Source organism: Salvia hispanica, chromosome 2, assembly GCF_029641045.1.
Source record: "Salvia hispanica isolate PSC_SH4W2 chromosome 2, Shi_PSC_v1, whole genome shotgun sequence".
NCBI lineage: Eukaryota > Viridiplantae > Streptophyta > Magnoliopsida > Lamiales > Lamiaceae > Salvia > Salvia hispanica.
In genome coordinates, this window is record NC_142693.1 from 42,966,678 (window position 1) to 42,986,094 (window position 19,417).

At 35.4% G+C, this 19,417-nt stretch overlaps 1 protein-coding gene across 1 annotated transcript; it reads right to left on the bottom strand.

Moving 5' to 3' along the window:
• Positions 1-842: 842 nt before the first annotated feature.
• On the bottom strand, positions 843-2,224 carry LOC125195552 (protein FAR1-RELATED SEQUENCE 5-like). Its single transcript, XM_048093694.1, has 4 exons — positions 1,695-2,224; positions 1,247-1,397; positions 995-1,195; positions 843-887 (listed from the first exon to the last, which is right to left on the bottom strand). The coding sequence occupies exons 1-4, from the start codon at positions 2,222-2,224 to the stop codon at positions 843-845; spliced, it is 927 nt and encodes a 308-aa protein (XP_047949651.1).
• Between the last annotated feature and the right edge of the window lie 17,193 nt (positions 2,225-19,417).

The following is a 19,417-nucleotide window of genomic DNA, read 5'->3' on the forward strand; positions in this document are numbered from 1 at the left end:
AAAATACAGTCAGTTATGGATGCTTACAAAGATATAGACATTGATGATGATTTCATGGATAGTAGTCTTCTAGTTGGTAAGCCAGTGGGGATTGAGATCATTGTTTACAATGCTAACAAGGTAATCATGTGCAAATTAAGAATCTAATAATATATAATCTGAAGTTTGTCTTGTGGTTAATATATAATGTGTTACAAGTGATTTATTTATTGCAAACAATAGATCAAAACTTTGAAGGGTCGAATGGATGTACGTATTAGAATAGAGAAAACTGTTTCTCATGCATTGCGATCTCCATTCCCTGACAGACCAGTTAAGATTACAAACAAGCTCAGTAAAGATGAGAAAGAATCATATTACTGGATTCTTGTAACATATGAAAGAGACATGTATGATTTCTAATACTCCCTCCGTCCCATGCTACTCGCACTTTTGCATTTTAGGCCGTAAATTTGAGATTGATTTTTTTGTGTAAATAAATTAGAATTTTAAGTGTAATGAGACGTCACTTAATAAATGACCTCTTAACTTAAACTAACATATTAATAAAATGCATTAATTCTAATTTAAACTATAAATAATATAAGGAGTTTGTGACGTTCCGAAAAGTAAAAGTGCAAGTAACATGGGACGGAGGGAGTAAAACCACTATCACTATAGATTGTCGACGCATGCCTCTCGAGGGCTGAATTTGTTTTCAAAGTTGGAATCGTGTTAAAATCCAAGTATTCAAGCCTATTGTTGTTGCTCGTTTGGCCATCCAATGCATTGTTGTAATTCATAAGAAATTCAACAAGATCTAACGAGCCTTGGAGTACCTCTTGAAGTATATGTTCTGAGATTCAGATATTGATGTGGTCTTTATTAGTGAACTCATTGTTAAATCCCTAAAGTATGCAGGCACATGTAGTTCATTAGTTATCTAATATGCTTCAGAATAAGGATAGAAATACTTCATCATATAGAAAATATATTTCCAAAGAAGGATACATACCCAAAATTTTCGTGAGGCAAACATCGAGGAAAACCACTCATGGTCCTTAAGCCCATATTTTTCCATTACTTTATTCCGTGCTTCATCAAATTCTTCAGGCTCTATCAACTCAGACCACACACAATTGTTTAACTCCTTTTTCAGGTCTTCATTGCCAAGTAGATTCTTTGGTAACTTTTCCAAAACCTTAAACATGATGTGCTACATGCACCATCGATGGCTTGTATCAACAAGGACTCTTTCCAAAAAAACCTTCATTCCCAAATCCTGATCAGTAATGATCAATTTTGGTGCAGAACCCATGCATTTGACAAAACATTCAAACAACCATGAGAAGGAATCAACATTTTCCTTAGATAATAAGCTTCCACCAAATGCTACAGGTCTCCCATGGTTGTCTTTTCTAGTGAATGATGCAAATATCATGCATTACCTGTATTACATCCATTCATCAAAAAAACAGTTATAATTAGTTCATTCTGTAAAGTATATATTTCATACGGTTAGAGTTTTACTACATCCCACCACTAAGACTTCTAAATGCTTCTACATTCACATCATTCCAGTGGACTATTAATTCATTATTGACTATTACTAGTACATTCCGTTGAGTTATTGCACTAAGTCAGTAAACGTTTCATGCATATGCAAGTTGATCACATCAATAATCATTTCATTATAAACAATATACTGTTCGTACCTATTAGTTGAATAGGTTGTATCAAACGATACAATATCACCGTAGAGATGGAAATTCTTCTTAGCAATGGGATCACACCAGAAAAGACGAGTGATCCTATCCTTAGAGTTCACCTCAAAATCATACGTGAATGCTGGACAATTCTCTTTCTTCCGGTTCATCTCATTAAGTACCATTTGTGCATCTGCCCCACTAGTATCTGCTCTCAAGTCGCGCCTATAGTTTTGAATTTCTACGACCGTGCAACCAACATGATCCAGCCCACCAAGAACCTCATTCAGCAACTTAAAAGACAATATATGGCCTATGTATGCACTTGCACAATCTAGTATAAATTTCTGATGCAATAAGTCAATGTTGCGATTCAGCCTCATGAATCGCTTATGGCATAACTCCACCATATCATGATTATGTCTTTCATCAAATTGATTGACAACATAACCAATTCCTTTACAAAACTTAAAGGAAATTTTAGCCTTGGAAAAACACTTCCTAGAAGAACGTCTACGTTTTGATTCATGGCCTTGCATTTTTCATTTTCCTTTGACCTTCTCTACTACACGCAACATACAACCATGTAACAAGATCCAATTTATTTTTTGATCCATGTTTACGAGTGTCAAACCTAACATGTCGTGCATACTTATTATAGAACTCAATAGCATCATCAAGTTTAAGAAAAATCTGTCCAATATAAGGCTTCAACAAGGATGGACAATCAGGTAAGTATGACATTGTTATAAACATACAAACTACTGTTAGTGGAAAATTTAAAAAAACAAAACATATTCATTCAACAAGAACAAAATTTCAGTTTTACTAGTTATATTGATACTGTGTTTCTTATGAATGGGTTTAGGGTTTTAGGATTAAACTTAACTGCTGTGTTGTTTCCAGACTAAAATGAAGTACATATTATTTTTAATGAAGTAGTAAATTGATAAGATGAAGTAATAAGATATGATAATGAAGTAATATAAATGATCTGTTTGAAAAGTAGGTTTTATTACTAAAATGAAGTAATAAAATATTATAATGAAGTAAATGAATCTTAAAATGAAGTAATAAAACATTATAATGAAGTAACATGTTTAACTGATGTGTTGTTTGCACATTAAAATAAACTACATATTCTTTTTGATGAAGTAGTAAATTGATATAATGAAGTTAGTTGTGTCTTTAATGAAGTACCAGAAGATAAAAAGTGAAATCTAAGCTATTTAATGAAGTTAATTGTGTATTTGATGAAGTACCATAGTATTCCAAGTGAACTATCTGTAATTGAGGATGAAGTAACAAAGTTCTCTGCTGAAGGTAAAAAGTGATAGTTAACTAGAATGTATTCAGTAATAAAATATTATGATAAAGTAACAAAGTCTAAATATGAACTATCTATTTACTGTGTTGCATGAGTTTAGAGTTTTAGGATTAAAACTAAAAAAATCTGTTTTACTTCATTTGTTTTAAGCTCATGGATAAATGTTCCAACGTAGTTTTCAGCTCATTTTTCCGACCATTTACTTCATTATTAATCTGTTTACCCTACAAACATGAAAAAAAATCGAAGATAACAACTCAATTAGAAAAAGTCATGAACCTTCAAATGCGGTATTATCTGATTTTGGCTCTGAATCTGAATTTGAATCTATATCAAAAAAGAGCCTCCTGGATTTCTAAGATCATTCATAATTGATCCATCATTGATCGATGTAGATCCTGTTGATGTAGATCCTAATTCGTCTTCAACTACAGTTGTAACATCCCACTTTTTCGAACTCTAATTTTTGAGACGTGAAATTTTTTGCATTAAATGCTTTTAATGCTATGATATATGTGGATTAAATGATGAGTGATTTATTGCAATATTCTTTGTGACCTAATTGCGATATGGAGTTGTGTTTGAGTTGAATAGTCAAACTTGTTGAATATATGACGTGGCTATGGAATAGTCAATATTATGGAAAATATGACGTGGCCGTGGAATGGTCAAAGTCGTTGAAAATGTGACGTGGCGGTAAAAAAATTGAATGGTGGATTTGGTGATGCGAATATGTGAATATTTTGATGCGGGGGAAATAATATTGTGGTGAATTATTTTCCTAAGGGATGAGTGAGAATTTAATAGGAGCATTATTTAATTAAGTGGAATTTTCGACCCCTCCTATTTATTGGAAAGAAATCCTATTTTTCTTGGATTTAATTATTGATTGGGATAATTATACGAATTAAATCCAAAGTCCGAATATTCCTATTTATTCCATGAAATTTTTGAAACCCCTATCATACTATGGAGATTTTCGAAATCTCCTAATTTTATGGGAGAAGGGATTTTATTGTTATATTATTTGATCCCTTATTTATTCTCTTCCATAAATAAATTAAAATATCCTAGCATATCTTGCCATATCTAAGAAGATGTTGCCATATCCTATTTAAATTAGGATTTTAATTAAATTACTTGTGGGAGGAATGAAAATCACGCATATTTCCTTTTAATTGGGGAGAATTATTATTTTATTTTGCTCCGTGATATTTTATTCTACTCCGTGGAATATTCAAATTAAATCATAGGCCAATTAAAAGGCCTAAATTTCGAAATCCCCTATTCTCTCAACCTTTTTAACGCCACTACAACCACCAAATCTCCTCCAAATCTTTATTTATTTAATTATTGGGTTATATCTTGCACTCTATAAATATAAGAGGGAGAATCAAAACCCTAGCATCACAAAAACCGCCCCATCTCTCCCTCGCTCTCGTCGATCTCTCTCCCACTCTCTCTCTCAAAATTTTCTTCTACTTTCTCCATTATTTCTTCATCTTGTGTGAGGAATTGAAGTTGAAATTCAAGAATTTATTGAAGAATCAAGGCTACTACTTTGTTTCTACCGTTCATTCTATCGAAAAGGTATTTTTATTTGATCTTTTCTTCCTCTACCGATCAATCGGTGTTCTTGAGTCCACATGCATTTAGATTGAGTGAAGGGGAAAACAATCGATGAATTTGGGATGCATGTGTGTGTGTGTGTGACCGTGTGTGTGTGCACGCCTCGGTATGCATGCACATGTGTTGTGTGTGTGTGCGTGTGTTGTGTGTGGAAAACACTCATGCGTGACACGATTTGATGATAAATCTGGAGTTGTTGTGCGAATAAAAACGATATGATAATCGTACTTTGATTTTGGATGATGATATTAAAACTAAACGATGGGAAAAAGGGAAACGTTGGGAACATGCATGATTTTGATCAATGATGGAGACTTATTTGTGATATACATAAATTAAAGGTGACAGCTCGCGTTCTCGGTGTGATAACAAGAAGAAGAACGTGCTTGAAATCTAGGAATCGAGGTGGGCTTTATTCTTAACTCTCTCTTATGTTGCAAATTATGATAGTGGAGCAATAAGGGTGGATTAAGCTGTTATGCCATGCCTATGATTATTTTGGATATTGTGTGTGCCTGATGCCTAGTTTACGACTGCGCTCCATTAGGCTATAGGGCTATATAAACGAATTCGGGTTTGAGTAGGGCCGCAAACCCTATCAGACTAGTGTACACGGGAGATCGGGAGCCGTCCTTGCTAGTCGGCCGGTCTCGTGGGCGAAAGTGTGGCCACACTTCGTCGCACCATGATATTGTTGATTGATGAGAAAATGGAAGGTATTGTTTGACTGGCCAGTCCATGAAATATTTTTGTGATACTCGATGCTATTCTCTAAATAAATGCTAAACCTCGAGTTCCCTATGGCAAGGGTGGCATAACTATAAAATGTTTTGGCATGAGTCCACTGGGTATGTTTAAAATACTCAGCCCTGCATGTGTTTTCCCTATGTGCAGGTTGAGCGACGACGGGCGGTCGGTGGTGTTAAGACAGTTGAAGCGAATAAAATGGTTGTTTGGAACTTTGAGTGTAGTTGTGTCTTCATACATGGTTTCGCTTTCTCTTGGATTGCTTCCGTTGAATTTTTGAAACTATTTATCTTTGGTTGATTTGAACTTATTTCTTGAATTGGAATATTGTGAAATATTGTGTTTTGTTGGATTTACAACAAACCCTTGACTTTTGAGCTCAGCCTATGTTATCTATTAAATCTTGATTTTCGTGATTAAGCCGTGGACTTCTTGCCTTGATAGTTCATTAAACACTTGGTCAAATCTCTTTAAATGAAACCTTAGTCTACGTTCTTGTTGCCTTTAAGTTCGTCTAAGTAGCAGTCGCCGTATTTATTATACCCTAGAATGGCGGACTGTTACAACAGTATTTGTTGAAGTAGATCCCAATGTGTCGATATTCGCCATGAGAATCAGAATATTGAGAAATTGAAGCAGAACTCGTGAATTAAGGCTCAGCGCCACCCAATTTGTCAAGCGCGCCGCCGCCGCCGGCCCCACTCCAGCACCTCCAGCAGCTTCTGATGAGCCCGAAAAGAATGAAACACTAGCTGCAACGTGAATTGAACGTGAATATTGCGAAATTGAATTGGACATGGAATGAAGAAGATCGACGCAGATCGTGGATGCATATCGTGGATGGAAGATTGAAGAAGATCGACGCAGAGCAGATCGTGAATTGCGAGAGAATTGAAGAAGATTGTGTGAAAATTCAAAGAGATTGAGACAAAGAGAATCATGTTATGTATGTTGAGAATTGATTTCCTAAAATACCCGTCAGCAAGTTTTTATTGAATAAAATATTAAGTTAATTGCAAATTAATCCTAACCACAAGATTAAAAAAATGAAGGGCCTTAATTTGGCCTATAGTTCAGTCCTTAAGAAGGGTTCGACATTGATCACAACTCTGTATATATAAGCCCACATCGTACCTTTACCAAAATCTAAATATTTTAAATAACTCAAAATATTTACTCCATATCTAATACAATATATAAAATAGGAGTTTTGGGAGGTTTTGAATAATCATTTTATGCTGAGGGATGTAAATGCAATTAATATAAAATTCAGAAATTAATTCAAATAAATATACACCGCTAAATGATCATGAGTTGGTTTCCCACGTTTTTCATAGCAAGTGAGTGGGAGGTTAGTAAATATAACTTACATCGAAAACCGGTCACTCTTTTCCTGCTCAATGCTTTTCTAAGGTGAGTTTCCTTCCTTTTTCTTGCATCTCTCATCGTGAATCGACTGCAGTTTCATGTGCTCTACTTTGGTTGTTCTATGGATGTCTATAGAAGCTCGAGGTGGCTGAATTCTCCGGCCTTAGGTCGAGTGGATGTGTGACTTTCGCCAAGAATGCTAGGGAGGCTTCTTTCTTCGACGCAGTGGCTGCACAGCTCACTCCAATGGTACAAATTGTTTTACAATATATAAAAATAGAGTTTTGAAGGTATTTAAGAAAATATCCTTTTTTAAAGTAGATATTATTATTTAAATAAAACTACTTTTTTTTAATATTAATCGCCTGATTGTGACTCTTCCTATACTATTAACTGCCTTCCATTACATTTCATCAATAAACCAGCCATGCATTAATTACCAAATAAAGGAAGGTTATTTTGGTATATGGTGAAACAATCAAGCGGTGAGTGGGAGGTTTTAAAAATGCAGAGTAATATAGAAAGTGGAGTTACGTGGCGTAAAATATGCGATTTCATTTTTAATTTTTCAGTTTCTCTTTCGTTTGCACCGGCGATCCTCAACCCTCACTATCACGATGCCCCTTCCCTCCACAGATTCATTTCTCTATTACTATTATTAATTTCTTTAAATTGTTACGATTCTATATTTAAATCAATAATTAGTTTTTCTTATTGATGCATTTCCAGCGTAGAATATTGTGTACTGTGATACCAAAAATTGCTTTCTCAAACATGATCTGTATCACATTTGTGTTTTTATGAATTATGATTTCTGTGTGATCATGTTTCCTGTATCCATGTGTTAGATGAATTAACGTTTTGACTCGAAAATGAACGATAAAATGAGCTTTAGCATAGGAGATGTTGATCCACCGTCTCCGACGACATACTCCACACCATGTGAGTCACCGGAGAGCAGAGGCGCAGCTTGTCTCAGTGATGCTCGGATCAATACATGCATAATATTTTAGCCTATAAATATGTTATTTAAGGGCTGGGTTTCCACACATACCTACTTACGGTTGTCAATCCATTACTATGTTTTCTTTTTTAGATTGATGTTACCAACATTTTCTTTCTTTTTGTTTTTAATAATTATAATTTATTTTCAATAGGAATGATTAGATTTTTAGTCCATCTATATTACTATATAGTTGATCCATGTTAAAAAATTTATGTTGAAATTATAATTGGCTAATTTTTTTTATACATATCTATGAGTAGGTTGAGTCATATGTAAGGATTATTTTTTGGCAAATTTAATGCATAATTTAATTTATCTTTAATTTTATTGAAAACTATACAAATTGTTAGGCGAAAGTAGCTATACATATTGATTATTGATTTTGTGTATTGCAAATTGATTTTGTTCCTTATTTTATTGTAATTTTAGGTGAGGCAGACGGCTTTAAAGATGACAAGTTATTTTACCTATAAGTTCTGTTGAAGAGTGACGAATTGTGAAGAATTGAATGTTTTAGTTTATAATTATGAGGTTGATTTTAATTTTAAAGTTAATTCAGTGAATAAAGAGGTTTTAAAAATGATGAGTAACCAATCCATTGTGTTTAATTCTTTATTGTGATAAATTTTTATCTTTCTACTCCATGATTTAATATTTAAACATTATATAATATGATTTATTTTAAATTTATTGTGCTTCAATGTTGATTTGTATAGATTTTTTATTCTCACCAATTATCTTGCAAAAATCTCATGCTCAAATGTAAGTGTTTTTTATTTTATGGGAGTATATATATGAGAAGAGATTTTAAGACTTTGGTTTGAACTTGATGCCTAGATTCATTACATATTACAATTTGTGTGGCTTTTTTGTTGTCTTTTGTTATTTTAAGGCTTTCTATCTGCCTTTCCCCTTCTGGTTTTAGTATGTGAATAGTTGAATATTGTCTGATGTTACTTAGGCCCATTAACTGAAAATAACCAACGCCCTTTAAATGTACATTACAAAAAATTGGCTGATTGCGATCAAATATTTGCGAGCATAAATAGAAACAACGACCATATTTCGAATTATTGAGTGGTATTGCAAGCACTGCTATGTGCTAGTAAAGTGCGAGCAAATGGTGCTAGCAACATTACCCACTAGTCAAATTTCCTTCCATTTGCGAGCAGTTGTGTGTGCTCGAAATTTTTACTTAGTGTAAAAAGGCAAATTAATCATTCTCCACCGACAATTGTTTAGAGGAAGTAAATGTGTTATCTAATTTGCGAGCACAAGTACAGGTTGGGGTAGGGTGTTGTGTTCGGAGCGCGTCATAGAAACAATGATAGTTTCATATTCATATTAATTTGCATACTAATTTATTTGTCTACAATTATTTTTTGAGTGACAACTGCTGGAATATTTACTAATATCAAATATCAAAGGAGATATGAAGCATTTCTTGATCTTGCATTTGGAATTTTAAATGAAGAAAATGGAAATTGCCTTGCATCTATACTATGCTTCTATGGTTGATTGTAAGTAAGCAGTTTTTAAAAAACCAAGGCACTGGTGAAGGGGGTTTACCATCTGTTGATATTGTATTTGCTCAATCAACTTTTCTCTATAACTCTCTTAACTCTCGGTGTTGTGAAAAAAAAGGTCTGTGATTAAGGAGTGAACCCATAGTGGTGGTATATATAGGGGTGTGATCAAATGAAAACTCTAAATACTGTACAAAATCAAAACCATGATCTGGACCATTGAAAAACATCAACAAGAAAATGTCTACAGAATTTCAACGGTAGTCAATGATTGAAGCTGTGTTGATATTGTGTTGATACTGTGTTGACATTAAAATCTTGAAATTTTACACTGTGTTGATATTGTATTGAAACTGTGTTGAAGCTGTGTTGAGGAGTTTTGAGTTTGTATATTATATAAGTTTGCATTTTATCACAACCCGGTATATATATTAATATATACAAATATGATATTTGGTGATAAGCTGGGACTTTGGTGTTGGTTGTGATTCTTGACATGCAACTCTGAACGTACTTGATTTTATGTTGATTTTGCATTTGGTTGTACCATAGCATCTACTCGTGAGATTGTAAGAGGTTGTCCCAAAATTTACAATCAGATATATAAACTGATTTGTGAACAAGAATATGACTTTGGAAGTATTAGACTTGTAGGATTGTTGGTAAGGTTATGATGCTATAATCTAATGCTACTATATGGAATATGTTGAAGTTAAGAAAAGTCAGAACTTAAATGTGTTGCCAAAAGAGGGATACAAATTTTTGGGTTTTAACTCTGCTTGATTTTGCTTAAATTGAAGTTAGAAGAGGACTCTCTCTCATTGCTACTGAAGAAATTGATAGGAATAACTAAACACAACTGTTAACTTGCATCCCAGCATGTGATACGATAATTAGTTTTATGAGATTGTGTTTGTTTATATAGATCAAAGGATATTTTCAATGTGGATTGGAAAAGCATATTTATTTTGAACCTTGTAATTGTTTGTTTTTGAGTCCCTCTATTTAGAAACTTATGGTGATGGTTGTTTGATCAAATTCATAGATGATACTTCAGTAAGTTTCTGGCTTATAAAGACGGGATGAATCCCAGCATGAATACGCATTCCTAGCATAAAAGTGATAGTATTTCTTATGGTGAAGAATGGTGTTCTTGTAGGGTGGGAGTGTGAACATACTGTAATCTTGTTTTGCCTTGATATTAAATAGAACTTGATGAATTATGGGCCTATAGGATAGTAGATCCAGATATTGATGTCATTTACTTTGAGCTGTTTGGGAAGTTAAACAAGAGAAAGCAAATTTCCGGAGCCGGACAGGCAACAAGCATCTATTTCCTAATGCTAGCAGTTTGTTCTCTAGGGCGCATTTGGCGTTAGCACGTAACAAGCAATGCGAGAGCAAGTCACTATCGAGGTGCACGAGGAGATGGAGAAGCAAAATGAGGCATCGCGCGCGGAGTTGGTAAATCAAAACAAGGTGTCGCTCGCAGAGTTGGAAAGGCAAAATTCGGCATGACGCGCTGAGTTAGTGAGGCAAAATGCGCAATTGCGGGCAGATTTTGAGAAAAAGAATGAGAGGTTAGTGAACAAGTTAATGAAATGAGAAGTCAAAATTAGATTAAGAGTATAAACTAAAAGTGTAAACAATATTACCTAACTTTATTAAATTATAAATATTGGATAAAAATGATATTATTCTAAAAATACTCAACTCCATAAGCATGTAGAAATGCCAAGAAAATTTATCAATCTGAGCTTTTCGTAGGGCTTGTTTGATGCTATAGAAATGTCAAGAAAAAGTATGTATTTTGAATTTTTCCTCTGGTATGATGACATTGAAAAATTCCATATGGCCCGTAAAAATGGCTCTCACCCGGCGGAACCCTAGCTCTCCCTCTCAAATTCTTCACAAAATACATTTAATTTCACCACTCCACCACAAATTTCATCCACCCATTCACTAATCCAATCGTTGTGAAGCTTTTTCACCTATTAATTTGGGATTTTGGTGATAAATAATACTCTCTCCGTCCCTGAAAGTTTGTCCTATTTTTCTATTTCCGTTCGTCCCACAAAGTTTGTCACATTTCACTTTTTACCATTTTAGGTAGTTGACGCTATATTCCACTAACTCATTCATACTCACATTTTATTATAAAACTAATATATAAAAGTATGACGCACATTCCACTAACTTTTTCAACTAACTTTTCATTACATTTCTTAAAACTCGTGTCAGGTCAAAGTGGGACAATATTTGAGGGACGGAGGGAGTACATCGTTGTTGATGATGAAGAAAACAAGTCACGTGTGATAGACAACTACAACTACTAAAGCGTAAACACTTATTTTATTTAATAAATGTGTATTATATATTCACCTGATTTATTTGAATACTCCCTCCTTCCCATAAAAATATGGGCAAAGGATATAGCACAGGAAAAAAGACAAAATTTGTAAAGTAAGAGAGAGAGGAGAATGTTATGGTAAAGTAAGAGATGAGGAGAATGGTGAAAGTAGTATTAGTGGATAGTGAAACGTACATTGTTAAATTGATATAACTTTCCACAAATGAAATGCACATATTTTTTTAGGACGGACGAAATTAAAAAGTGCACATATTTTTTTTCTACTTATTTAGGCGGCACATTTGACATTACATTATATTCATAATGTTATTTGTCAAACAAATACATTATGAACAAAATATGGTTTCATGTTTAATGCAAAGATTTGACGGTAGCATAAGAAAATATAAAGTGTGGATTCTCTTGACAGTCAGAGTATTTGAATAAATCTGAATCTAGATTGGTGATGACCATGTTAATTCTATGCCTATTTATTTCTTACTTGGACTATATTGATGAGAACCTTGCCTATTTTTATGCTTATGATTAGTAAAGTATGCAATTTCAATTGAAAGTTATCATTATAGATATAGTTCATATATTTTTAATGAGATGGGAGTGGCAATTCTATCAAGTGTCCCAGTACTAATAACTTTTGTGTTTATCAACTCGTATCATTTACAAATATGGAAATTTTAGAAACACATACAAGCTCACTGTAGAGATGACAACAAAGGAAGTTGCTCTAAGTGCGATGACATTCACAGTGTTGATTGATACTTTACTTAGATTGAAGAGTATTTTAGTTTAGCTAACACCCTCTCCAACTATACACAATTTTATATTTAGTATAGAAAACTTCTCTAATCATCATGACCCTCTCCAGCTATACACAATTTTATATTTAGTATAGAAAACTTCTCTAATCATCATGATAATATGGTCCATTTGCCGTCCCTGTTGTTGAAGTAGTGATGTATGCTCCTAGTTCTCCTAGATTAGTTTAGTCATCATTGTGTGCATCTTTTCTCGTCACTCATTCTCTTCAGCCCTGTGGGAAAATTCTATAAATTGGCAGTTCTGGAAAACTGGAAAACTGCTTTTGTAAATGGGCCGGTTGTTTTTGTTTCTATCAATGGGTATTACACATTCTAAGAATGCGCATTTAAATACACTTTCTTAGAATACGTATCTCAATTGAAAATTTAAAATCGCAGCAAACAAAACAGAACTCATAAGAATCGCCATTCTGAACCTCTTGTTCTAGACTCCGCCGCCGCCGCCTCCTCCCTATCGTCACCGTCCCCTCCCCTGCCCTCACGGTATGTATAACTCTCTCTATCCCTATTGCCCCTTTGCCTAGGGTTTTTGTACTTTGTCTAGGGTTTGTGCACTCTTTTGTAATTGTTTGTTTTTTTCGGAAGAATTGAGACAAGAATGTGTTCATTGTGAGATTCAGTTTGTATGACTTTATTGTGTTGTCCACTTGTATACACTACAAGTATTTAATTTGGGATATTTTAAATTTGTGGGAGGTAGATACTTGACATTGGAGGAGAAAAAATCGGTAGAGTGTGTAATATTTTTTTATTGTACTGTCTTATTTCAAGAAATGAAGATAGAAATATTAGATTTACTGATGCTTGATTTTCAAGGTTGAATCTTTTGTTTTATTTATATAGTTGATATGGTCTTAGTTTTTGAGTTATATTAAGATCAAATTTTTTAAATAATGAATATTTAAATTGATATTTGTTAGGAAGTGTATTGACATCATCATCAACTGGGGAGAGTCCTTTATGTTGTGGTCCCGAAGATCCAAGCGTTCTATACTTGCTACCGCATAATATACCTGAAAGCATAATCTCTGGAATGATACCGACACCTTCGAACCACGCAAATTGGAAAATAATATTTTTCAAGCTCCAATGCATGATCGAATGTTGGGACATATAGAGCGGATGGGTTTCGGTGGCGTGTACCACTGAGAAAAGCCGAACGTGTTGGACGCTTCACTTATTGGCGCATTGATTGAGAGGTGGCATCCCGAGACACACACGTTTCACCTTCCAGTTGGTGAAGCTACAGTGACCCTTCAAGATATCGAGGTGCTTTGGGGTTTAAGGGTCGATGGTGAACCTGTTATCCTTCCACAAGTGAACCATCCGACGCAGTATTAGGTGGATACGTGTTTGTCGTTTTTGGGGACAAAACCTAGTCAGGGTGAATGGAAGTTGGGAGGATTTTATGCCACTACACTGAAAGCCGTCGTCTTGACGATGATCTACCTGAGCATCATTACATGCAGCATGCACGTATATTCGTGCTACTCCTACTAGGTTGTTTGATCATCTCAGACACTTCGGGGAGAAAAACTCCCTTCAGTGTTCACAACTTAGTTGGGGTGCAGCAGCGCTTGCCACTTTATATCACTATCTTTGTGAAGCTTCATGTCAAAAGAGGAAAGATATTGGTGGACCATTAGCCCTTCTACAGATGTGGGCATGGGAGAGGGATACCCAATATTCGACCCGAGGTTGTTGATAGGGTAGAGTATGATGGTACGACAACATGTGCAATAATGTAAGTTAAATCTTTATTCTTTGTCATTAACTTATCTATATCATGTGTTTATAATTTTTTCGTATTGATTTAGGATTATTAGTTGGAGGGGGTGGTTGAATGTGGGTAGAGCCCCACTACATGTCCAGAGTTATTATAGGGAACAGTTGGATCATGTGCATGACAATCAAGTTCCACTTTTAATACTTCTTTGTTGAATATTGTTCTTTTATTAACCATTTTTTTTAGTTTATTTGGGAGTCGTATTTGGATCGTCGTCCTCTACCAGAGGAGTGCAAGTGTGGGATGAATGTTTGGGGGTTCACAAACTACCTCATTTGCTATAATATTGTGGAGTCGCATTGGGGTCATCGAGTTGCACGACAGTATGGATACCCCCAACACATTTTTTCTAATGAGATTCAATTCCAAAATTTTGAGAGTTGGGAAAGTTCAAGGCGAGGTAAGTAAGCTACAAACTGGGTAGCTCATCATGTTAAGTGCATTCAGTATCGGAGGACCCGAGGGAGAAATAGAACAACAGGTGTATCAGAAGCCTCAAATGCGGACTACATGAATTGGTTTTGGTCAGTGTCACTTACATTACAAGACCCGGCATCCATGGCCAACCAGGCATCCTTGAGACTGCCTCTACACATATGATGATGGTAATAAGTTTTTATTTTTACTATCGTTCTTTTTATAGTGCATTATCATTTGAATAATGACTTTTTTTTGTGCAGATGAAGACATTGGTCAATGTCTACCATTGCCTTAATGGATCCAAGATGGCATATCATCAGGACATCCAACGCGCTCTGAACATGGTGTCATCTTGTATGACAATATGTGGGGAGGCTGAACATCTTGATTTTGTGCCTACCTAGCGATCAACGATTGACACTACACGAGCAATCCTTCACAAAGGTAGGCGCGAAGAAAGGAAAGGTTTCCATATTTGCGGATCGGGGTATAGACGGGATGCGGGTTTATCGCAGATGTGCGAAGGATATAGTGACCTACCTCGTGATTCTTGGCATGCTGGATCAAGTTCACAGATGATGGGTGACGACTAATGTTAACCTTGATGAATATTTTGGAGTAACATTACTCGGAGGAGGATGAGGCTGAAGTGGAGGATGACGCTAAGCAGGATGAGGCTGAAGTGGAGGATGATGCTGAGCAGGATGAGGCACAAGAGGCAGATTGGCGCGAGTCACACACAAAGACTCGTCATGAGTCTGGGGTGGCTTCTGAACGTTTTGCTTCTACAGCTCGTAAGGAGTTTGGGGCAGCTTCTGATATTTCTTTCTCCACTAAAGGATTGGCGTGGACTATAACAAAATTATTTGCTAGAAGAACATCCTCGTGTACATCCAAAGGGATGGCTGCAAACAAGTTTACACCAAGTAGTTACAAGTAGATTTTGGTTGTTTGTTAGACGTAGACATTTGTGATATTTTACAAAATTTATTTAATTTTTAATCCGTTTTCTACATATGAATAATTATGCATTTAAATTTATCTTAAATCCAATTAAAAATAATATATTCATAATTAGATATATGCTTTAAAATTTCAAAATTATTAAATTTTCCACAATTTCCAAATGAAATTCATTTTTATAAGTTAATAAAAAACTCATTTGTGTTTTTAAAAATTATTAGAACACTACCTCTTTCTTATTACTACAACTAATCACAAAATCTAGTTTTGCATTACAGTTTTTAAATAGCAATTATAAACGACATTAATTAATTTTCAATACATTCATCGTCCCATCACAAATAATTTTGGCTGACTATACATCATAATGATTCCATGAAACAATTAATTAGTAATACTACTATAAATGAAACATCAAATAGTAGTAAACAATATTCAACTACAAACCAACATCAAATAGTATTAAATAATGTTCAACTACAAATCACCATCAAATTGTAGTAATGTTCAACTATAAACCACAATCAAACCATAAACAATCACACAGTGCGCCCCGTTGTGCAGTTACGGCTGTCATGCCCTACTTGTCTACAGTTCTTGCAACTCCTCTGTCGCCTGGGCTGATCAGGTTCATTTTCGTCCATTTGGTTCCGTATTCTTGATATTCTATATCGACCACGAGAACGAGGAACAAATTGATCTACTGAACAATCCAATGTCCATGGTGGTATCTCCCAATAGTCCTAGTGCCTAAGTGAACGGAAACCAAAAGAATATTGTTTCACTCAAGTTGATTTAAAATAGTCTTACTCACAAGGCGTAGAATGTTATCTCTTCGATCTCTGGCAACTGCCGCAGCGCGAGAACAAGACAACCTCCACATCTTCCATTTTCCACAGCTACACCATTTTCTCCAATACTTGACCTCAAAAGAGTTTCCACCCTTCCCTTTAGATCGTGCCTCGGATAAGACATCATACATGCCCTCAAGGATGTTGACTCGTCTAACCACATGTTTTCGGCCCTTGGCATCATTATCATTAAATTTGTCATGCGCCTATGGTGTCAAATCAGTTTGGCATTGCGTCGCTTCTGTCGATCTTGTCTGGAACCATTTAATTGTTCTCCAGAATGATAAATTGATACATGCCCTAATGGGTATATCTCTGGCTCCTTTCAAGACATTGTTATGTGCCTCAACCATGTTCGTCGTTGCTTCACCCCGTCTACGACCTTTGTCGTATGCCATTGCCCATTACTCTGCATCAGTACGCCGAAGGTACTCAACTGCCTCTGGACTAACATACCATAGGGAACGTCTTCTACTAACATATTTTCTCTCCTGTGTGGCTGATGCACTAGTTTTTAGCACTAAATAAACCTGCAAGTATTCAGAGTAGTATAACTAAAGGTCAGTACCGGATATCGAAGACGGGAAAGACGAATACAAAGTGTCTATCCTCTACTGAGACTCAATTACTATTTGGAAAAACATTTGGGTTTTGAAAACCTTTGAAAAACTAAAAGCAAATAAGAGCATAGATCAACTAAAAACAAATAAATCAAGAGAGAGACAATAGAGATAATGGAATCCCAGGGATGTGTGTTCACAGTTATGGTTATACAAAATTCCACCTACAATACCCTAACACAGTTATTACTTTGATAGAACGAGTCACCTAGATTATCAAACACTGAGAAAACAAACACAAAGTGTCTATCCTCTACTAAAACTCAATTACTTTCTGGAGAACCGAGTGATTTGAAAATTTTTGAAAACTAAAAATATTTGAAAGCGAATAACAACTAGATGCAAATAAAACAAAACACAGAGATAAACGATAGAGATAAGGGAATTCCAGGGATGTGCATTCACTGTTATGGCTATACAAATTCCAAACTACAATACCAAAGTACAGTTATTACATTGATAGAATGAGTCACCTAGCTTATGCTCATGCGATACAAACATTGATTACAATATTAGGGTATTCAATCCTAACACGTAACTCCAAAAAGCTTCTAAGACCCTTGAAAAGTTTTCACTCTCATTTAGCAGTGCCGTTTTAAGGGAAGCTAAATGTAGTGTCTACTAAGTGGACCTAACTCCCTAGAACTCTCTCACAGTTATGAAGCAAGCTATATTAAATCATACAAGATTGTGTCACTCAATCATGCAGCATCAAAACTACTTAGGGAAGAAACAAAGTAAAAACAAAACGGATATTAAATAGAAAATTGGAATTGTATAACCAAAATCGTTACTAACACATCCCTAGAATCCTATGAGTCTAGTTACACATAGTGAAATAAGCTAAACACATAGATTGAAGGAAAGACAATTTGAACATAAAACTAAAGCAAATAAAACCCGTAGGTTGAATCTTTGTCGTTCTTGATGTTCTTGAAATCCTTCTTCAACTCCTTGCACAATGACGTACTCTAGCTTTTAATCTCTGGGAATTTATGTTGCAAAAAGAAGCTCTCATTTGATGAAGCTTGAGGTCCTATTTATAGGGAAAAGTCAATTCTCATTATAGAAGGAAAAGATCTTCAAAATATGGTAAATCTTGGAGCAGATCTAGGGCAATTCAGATTCGCCGCCTTTCTCCAGCAGGCCGCCGCACCTTGGCCGGTGGTCGCCGCGTTGCAGTCCAGAGTCTCTGTTCATTCGGTGGCGGACCGCTGCATGACCTCTGGCGGTCGCCGGGCGAGACTCGTTTCCAAGCGTAAGTTTCCGATGCGGGCCGCTACATAACATTGGCCGCCGGGCGCTGACTCCCTTTTTCGGCTCTAATTTGCACATATCTCACAAAACACGTAAAAATACCAAAATGTATAAAATATGCAATTATTGGACATGTAGAGTGACTTTGACAAAAAAAACGGACCAAATAATGGCCTTAAAACAGTGCATAATCCGAGTGTGTCAACTCCCTCAAACTTACATTTATGTTTGTCCTCGAACAAAATAATAAAGACACAAGGACTAGACGTTATAATTGCCTCAAAAGATGAAAGAATAGATTAAGCATGAAATAACGCAATCAAATCAAGTATTTTTCTGAGGCGGACCGCTGCATTATGACGGTCGCCGGTCGCTGTCTGACTCCAGATTTCCAGCCTTTACGTTTTGGCTCCCTTTTCCAGCTCAATTATGCACGTTTCTCACAAAACACGTCAAAATACCAAAATAGACAAAATATGCAAATAATGGATGTGTAGAGTGACTTTGACATAAAAAACGGACCAAATAATGGCCTTAAAATAGTGCAAAAACCGAGCGTATCAACTCCCCCAAACATACATTTTTGTTTGTCCTCGAACAGAACAATAAAGACACTAGAATAGACGCACGGATTGCACAAGGACTATACGTCATAATTGCCTCAAAAGATGAAAGAACAGATTAAGCATGTATTAACGTAATCAAATCAAGCAAGACTTATTAGTGCATTTACATTACCAATTCATGGAACACCTTGAATTCAAGCACTCACATGTGATAAACTTCCAAAGATGGAAAGTGTTCTCTCACTCTCAAAGTGTATAAAGGTAATGTGTATAAGCACTCAAATCATGCATCATGCAAAGTTTAGCATAGGCTTGCTCAAAGTCTAATCCCTCCTCTACTCGATGTGATTAAGAATCAAAAGTCCGAAACGTCTTTATCTTTGGTTGTAATGTAGGCTCTTTGGTAGGTGAGGAATATTTGGCTAAAAAGTACCTAAAAATAAAATATCCCAAGTAGAGTTAAAATGACTCCAGTGT